The sequence below is a fragment of the Zeus faber genome (genome assembly GCF_960531495.2).
Source record: "Zeus faber genome assembly, chromosome: 8".
NCBI lineage: Eukaryota > Metazoa > Chordata > Actinopteri > Zeiformes > Zeidae > Zeus > Zeus faber.
The window spans coordinates 6,679,375-6,686,874 of record NC_137195.1 but is presented as its reverse complement, the minus strand read 5'-3'; the positions used below and the strand labels follow the sequence as shown (position 1 = coordinate 6,686,874).

Sequence of the window (7,500 nt, the reverse complement as noted above, 5' to 3'; positions counted from 1 at the left end):
AAAAGAAAGTAAAAATAAAAAGAGAGAATCTTTAAAGATTTCTGTTAAAAGAAAAAATATATATACAAAACATACAGTATATCCAGCATATATACAGTATATGAAGATATATTGAGATATATATTTATATATATTACATTATATATAGATATATATAGATATACAGATAAGTAAAAATGACATAAGATAAAACATAAAAATGTAGACTTGCAGTGAAAAAAAGACATCAACACAAATGAGTGAGAATCATATCAACAGTGTGTGCAGTGAGTACAGTGTGTGTATGTACGGATCAGCACGGTGCAGGCAGACAGGTGACGGACGGCCTTCGATCCGGACGCCGTTTTACCGCTCACACACCTTGCTGCTGTTTGGCTCGGCAGACGTGGACGCGGCAGACATGCGGGCCTCGCAAGCGTAACGCCAGGAAACGGGTTTCGATGACGGAGCCGGGCACTCTCAGCCGGACGCGAGTCGTGACGTCCCTCACGACGGCGTGGGAAGCCCCCCCCCCCCCCCCCGGGGCCCCGTCCCTCAGCTCCCTCAACGGCCGCGGTGAAGCGGCGCTGGCGTTGAGGCCGAGGGTCGGGGCCAGTTTTTTGTGGGGTGTTCTGGAGCGACGGCATCTCGAAGGAAGTTGACTCCGTCGTTTTTTTTCGGAGGCTTCCTCTGGTTGGATTCACCTCCCGGGGGGGGGGGGGGGGGGTCCGGGCTGAGATCCATCCGCACCTTTGTCTTTGGGGGTGTTTTTTTTTTTTGTTGTTGTTTGCGCACAGGGGCACTGATGATGTCATCGGGTTTTCCCCCTCCCCCCCGCCACGACGTTGTAACCGCGGGTTACGTCAGAGCCTCGTCCCGAACTGAATCGACGGCTTTTTCTTTTGCAGTCGACCAAGCGGGAGAACCATTTACTTTTCGCTTCTTTGATTGTCGTGTGGCGACGGGGTCCGCTGTGCCCTCGCTTTGGTGAGACGCCGTGCGACGCAAATACCGGGGAAGATGGTTCAGCTCAGGGCGAAGTTAAAGAGTTTCACGAGCCCATTGGGATTTGAGCCCCTGCGGGTTTTTATCATTTTATCGTTGTTATTTTATCGTTGTTATCATTTTATCGTTGTCCTTTTATCGTCGTTGTCATTTTATCGTTTCATCGCCGGCGCCGCCCGCTGGGGTTCCAGTGACTTCACTCTGACCCCTGGGGCGGGCTCTGGCCGTCGTCTGTGGCTCCCTCTCAACGTTGTCGTTCATCTTGTAGGTGCTGCTGTTTATTCTTCCCCGTCGGAGCCGCAGCGATGGCGACGCGCTTCGCCCCCAAACGTCTCCGCTTTGGGCGGGCGGGGTCCTCGTGTTTCTGTTTAGAGTGTTCCAATTTTCCCAGAAGTGTTTTGTTTTTATGGATTCTAAATGATCTCCCTCCCTCCCCCCCCCACCTCGCTCCCTCTCTCTCTCAGTGTAAGCTCTGTCTCTCTCTATCTCTCTCTCTCCCTCTCTGTGTTATCTCTCTCTCTCTCTCTCTCTCTCTCTCTCCCCTCACTCCCTCTCTCTCTGTGTTATCGCTCTCTCTCTCTCTCTCTCTCTCTCTCTCTCTGTTATCTCTGTCTCTCCCTCTCTGTCTCTCACTCTATCTCTCTCTCTCCCCTCGCTCCCTCTCTCTCTCAGTGTTATCTCTGTCTCTCCCTCTCTGTCTCTCGCTCTATCTCTCTCTCAGTGTTATCTCTCTCTCTCTCTCTCTCTCTCTCTCCCCTCGCTCCCTCTCTCTCTCAGTGTTATCTCTGTCTCTCCCTCTCTGTCTGTCTCTCCCTCTCTGTCTCTCGCTCTAACTCTCTCTCTCTCTGTTATCACTGTCCCCCCCCCCTCTCTTATCTCTCTCTCACTGTTATCTCTCTCTCTCTCTCTCTCTCTCTCTCTCTCTCTCTCTCTCTGTCTAGGGTGATTTCCTTGTTCTTAATCTTTGAATTTTATTGTTTTTATCTATACATTTTTGGGGTTTAATCCCTTTGAGATCTGGGTGCAGCTGTTGTGTTGACTTTTCATAACCTGTTGTGGTTAAAGGTTTTTTTTTTAAGTCAGTCGCTGCAGAATGCATGACCAGATGAATACATACAGTATATATATATATATATATATATATATATATATATATATATGTGTGTGTGTATATATATGTATGTATATATATATATATATATATATATATATGTGTGTGTGTATATATATGTGTGTGTGTGTATATATATATATATATATATATATATACACACAGTATATCCATCGCTCTGGATGGAGCAGATGGATAACTTTTGGGCAGACATTTTATTTTTTGATTCCGTCACACTCCTAATCAACCGCAGCACAACACTCGTTTGTGGTTTTCTCTTTTTGTCTGACATGTCATGGGATCTGATCGACTGTGATGAGATCCCCCCGCATCCAATTAATGCTTAATGAGACGTGAGGAAAAACAAAGACGACGCATTATAAATATGAATTATTTGCCTGGTTTCATCCGGCTCTTCAGTAAATATTTTTTAATATTCATATTTGAATGCATGAGCGTGTAAATGGGTGCATTTCTGTTGCCTTTCCAGAATAATTGCTGCATTGTGTGGCTTTAGATGAACTTTTGGAAAGAAGAGAAAAAGAGAGAGAGAGAGAGAGCCCACGGGGGATAGTTTGCTGTTTTTACAGAAAATTGGAAAATCGGCCTCTTTGCCAAATGTGACACTGTCACATAAAGTTGCTCTTCCAAATAAAACTGAAAACTCAAAATGGGAGAAAGAAATGTGGAGGGGGGGGGGGGGGGGGATCCCAAATAAGTCCCCGATGATGAATAGAGAGAATTTACTGAAAGGAGAAAGAGGAGGGAGGAGGGAGGAGGGGGAGTGACAATCCCTCCCCAGATGATCAGACTCCAGCCCCCCCCCCCAAAAGCAAAACCTCCAAACCTGCCACACAAAAACAACAAAAAAAAAAAAGGAAAACAAGCCCGAGACGAGGTGCCTGGACCCCGCAAGGACTCCGAACCCCGGTCCCCCCCGGTCCCTGGTCCCACGGCCCCGGTCCCCTGGTCCCGGTGATGGAGCCCTGAGCAGCTGCAGTGAGAGACTTGAGGCAGAGGGTCCGCAGACAGAGGAGCCGCTCCATCCAGTCCACTCCGCCATGGAGACGCGCACGGAGGAGGGAGTGTAGACGCAGCGGATCGGACCCGAAAAGAAGCGGCTGCACGGCGAAGCCACCGAGTCACCCGTCTCCGCACGTCTCCCTCGGACCCGCTCCCGTCTCCACGTTCATTTTTTGCACCGATTTTTTTTTTTTTCCTGCTTTTTCGTTTTTGTTTTTGGTTTCTTTTTCTTTTTTTTTTTTTTTTTAAGTTTTTTTTAAAATTCTATTATCTTGGTTTGCGCGCAAGGATGCGGGGAATGGAGGAGGCGAGGTCCCGCTGCTGGGGGCTCCCGCTGCTGTCCTGCGCCCTGGCTCTGCTCGCGTTCCCACTGGCCGTGCACGGTAAGAATCGAAGCCCGCCCGCACGCACGCACGCACGCATCCGTTCGTCCATTCATTCGTGCGGTCGTGCATTAATTCCTTCGTCCAGTCACCCTTTTTTAGGGTGCCCGCGCCCGCGTCTTGGGGGAGCGCCGACACCTCCAACCCGCTCCCACAGCGCAGCCACAAAAGCAGGTCAGCCGGGGGCGTCCATTGTGGGTTATGGAGCCCCCCACCCCCCCCTTTTTTTTGGGGGGGGGGGGGGGGGGGGCACGTTTCCACTCTATATGAACCGCACCCGGGGCAGGTGAGAGAACGAGATGATAACTGCGAGGAGTCAGTGCAAAGCAGGCGTTCACCGCGATGCATTTTGCAGAGAACGCCCTGCCACACCGTGCTTATTCCCCATTTCCTTTACCCCTCAGCTCTGACCCGCTGTGTGTGAGTGGAAGCGGGTGATAGTGGCGAGCCGATGCAGCAACAACCCCCCCCCCCCCCCTCCCTCCTATCCCTGTCACCATGGCAATGATGGAGCCCGGAGGACACAAAGGAGGGTCCCTGCCGGGGGTCCCTGATGCATTATGCATGAAGGACCCGAGCGGACATTCTGATACACACCACGAAAAAAAAAACACCACACACGCACGCGCGCGCACACACACACACACACACACACACACACACACACACACACACACACACACACACACACACACACACACTATGCGCGGACAGGCTCCCTTTCTCCCTTTGTCTCGTGGATTCAGTGCGCAGACGCAGAGCCGTGCGCACTGATCCATCCGCGTCTCCAGTGTGGTAGGCTGTCCCAGTTTGTTCCCTTCTTTTGATATTTTGGTGTCAAACCTGCAGTTCCAGCAGCACCATAACATTTGTTTGGTCTCTCTCTGACCTTTTCTCACTATTCATTATTTATTATAAGGGTGTGGGGGTGATGCAGCCCTGTGCATTACCCGCCAGGCCTAGCCACTAGAAGAAAAAACATGGAGAAATTGCTTTTTAGGGCTTTACAACATGGGATTAGATGGGTTGATCTAGTAAAATGACAGACTCTCTGGATGCGTACAACTGGCATGCCATGCTGTTTGCACCAGTGGCACCGAAGAGAAAAGATGCCCAAGGAGGACCATGGTGTATAGATACACCATGCGTGTATAGAGTGTGGCTGGAATACTTTGCATTTTAAATTTTGACGATATTCCACCACGAGAACCCGTGGTTCCCTTTTCAGGATCCTCTCATGACATCAAATCAAATCCCGCGCTGAAAATTCCTGCGATCATTCAAACGTAAATATATCAAACCTCACACCATGTAAGGTTTATTTTTTATTTATTTTTTTATGTCAGAACGTTTTCTTTGGAGTCTGAAAATTGTTCCTCACAACACAGGAATATCTTCATTTGAGGAGAGCGCAATAGCCCTACACTGTACAACTGAAAGACGATAAACCGTATACCATAATATCCAAATTCAGTGGCTTGTCGGATCTACTCCCCACCCCCCCCGTCCTCCCCCATTGGAGTGGGGAAGACAGCTTGCCCTACATCTCTGGCTGCTGCTCAGACCGGGTGTTATTTTCTCCTTTGTCTCGTCTTTCCTTTTCACTTTCAATAGTTGTATCCATTCAGGCCTTTATACATATTATTATTATTATTATTATTATTATTATTATTATTATTATTATTATTATTATTATTATCATAGCCCCCCCTCCCTCCCCCAAACCCAAATGGCAAATGGGTGGCTATCTATCTATCTATCTATCTATCTATCTATCTATCTATCTATCTATCTATCTATCATCTATCTATCTATCTATCTATCTATCTATCTATCTATCTATCTATCTATCTATCTATCTATCTATCTATCTATCTATCTATCTATCTATCTATCTATCATCTATCTATCTATCTATCTATCTATCTATCTATCTATCTATCTATCTATCTATCTATCTATCTATCTATCTATCTATCTATCTATCTATCTGTCTATCTGTCTATCTCTGTCTGTCTGTCTGTCTGTCTGTCTGTCTATCATTTCCTCTCTCTCTCTCATCCACTGCCCTGCTGACACGTATCTGTTGGCTGACAGATTTGATGTGCAGTGAGTTAATCTTCAAGCCAAATCCCTCCACCCCCACACCCATAAGACACGAGCGTGCACGCACACACGCACACACGCACGCACGCACGCACGCAGTGACCAAGCTCTCCACAGCTCTGTGGAACGAGGTGTTTCGCTGATGCCCCTCTCTACATCGTTCTCTCTTCCACGTTCTCCTCTCCCTCCTCCCTCCTCCCCTCTCTCTCTCTCTCTCTCTCTCTCTCTCTCTCTCTCTCTCCTCCCCTGCTCCTTTGTGTCCATGGAAACCACAGCTGTTGATGGAGGCTGAAGGAACATTGTGTTCAGTTGGTCCACAACGCGTCCTGAAGGCTCATTAGGGAGCCGGCTTTCTGAAGTCGTCACCCTAAACACCCAGCGACTCTCCACTAGACGCTGATTGTTTCTGAGTGTGTGTGTGTGTGTGTGTGTGTGTGTGTGTGTGTGTGTGTGTGTGTGTGTGTGTGTGTGTGTGTGTGTGTCTCCAACCAAGAGGTGTGGAGTGTGACACTACACTACAGTGGCAGCATGGAAGATGGAGGGAGCAGTGGAAAACTGATTAGAGAGAGAGTGAGAGGAGAACACACCCACTGATTTAGGGAAAAAGAAAATAGGATATTTTAAATTTTCACCGCGCAAAACCACAAAGACCAGTAGTTTGCCATGGATTTGAAGCAGCTGTTGATACCGGACACTCTGCTATCCCGTATGTGTCACTGCTGAGATATCCGGGTGAGAGTGAAGACATTTTGTGCAAAAGATGGCGGCGCTTCGGGCAGTTTCTTCTCGGTCGCTTGTGCAAGGGACGTTCCGCGCTGAAACCCCCAGATGCGTTCTCGCTCGGTGCAGCGGTTTCGAGGGTGGATCGGCCGACTTGGTGACTTGGCTAACTGGATCGACCCAGATATCCCAGCATGCATTGTGGCAGCAAGGCTGCGGTGGCGCGAAAAGACACTCTGGGTTCGTTCCTCCCGGGAACGAACCCAGAGGACCTGGAGCGCAAACCGGTCGTGGAGCGCTCATTTGGTGTTTTGGACTTGGAGCTGCGGTTAAACGGGTTGGCACAGAAAAGGTGAAGAAAAGGTGATGCATGAGGAGGGCTGGAGAGAAGACGCCCAAATCGTCAAAGATTATTGATGTTGGATGCCGTCACATTACGTCATGCAATGACATCGCCCGACACGATCTTTCAGGGGCAGTTGCCAAATTGGCAACCATACATCAGCTGTTGGTTTGCCAAGGATGACACAATGGTTTTCACCAATTGTAATCATCTTATAATTGAGAGATAATGATCCTTCATAATTATCATCCATATTTCATATTTCCCATCGGTTCACTCGCATTACTCACTCGCTTTTGGCGGAAGTTTCCAAACGTGCCGAGATATACCGCGCTCGTTTTGCTCTTCAACATAAGAATCGTCGTCGACGACGGGGCCAACATCCGCACGAGATGGTTGACAATGGCCCGAAACCTGGTTGCCCGGGGCAACTCGGTCGTTGCCAGGCCACGCACAGCCCCTGCACACCGACGGTTGAAACAACCCAGCGTGGCGGTCTACGTTGAATAATTTGTACAAAAGCCACCGGAGAGGCAGGTGATGATCCTGCATTGATGACTCCCCCCGTTGGATATCCAGCCGGAGCCAGAGGAAGGTGTTTTCACACAATGACTCTCATCCTGGTTGAATGTGTTTGTAATGAAACAGAATAATCCTAATGTCATCTGCCCCGCCCCCCGTCCACCTGCGGCCGATCAGCCTCGCGTCACCGCTCGCATTCGGCCGCGAGCTGACGGGTGGTCGGCATGAGCAGAGCGGGCTTCTGGCTTGACCCCTCCAGCTGCTGGTTACCGTGTGGTTGTTAATCTGTGTGTGTGTGTGTGTGCGTG

At 49.0% G+C, this 7,500-nt stretch overlaps 1 protein-coding gene across 3 annotated transcripts in view; it reads left to right on the top strand.

Moving 5' to 3' along the window:
• The first annotated feature begins 2,982 nt into the window (after positions 1–2,982).
• cspg5a (chondroitin sulfate proteoglycan 5a) overlaps positions 2,983–7,500 on the top strand; it is a 41,575-nt gene continuing 37,057 nt past the window's right edge. For all 3 annotated transcript variants that reach the window (XM_080005370.1, XM_080005369.1, XM_080005368.1), the window contains exon 1: positions 2,983–3,501. In XM_080005370.1, the coding sequence (XP_079861496.1) occupies positions 3,408–3,501 (94 nt within the window). In that variant the 5' untranslated portion in view covers positions 2,983–3,407. The remainder of the gene's footprint in view (positions 3,502–7,500) is intronic.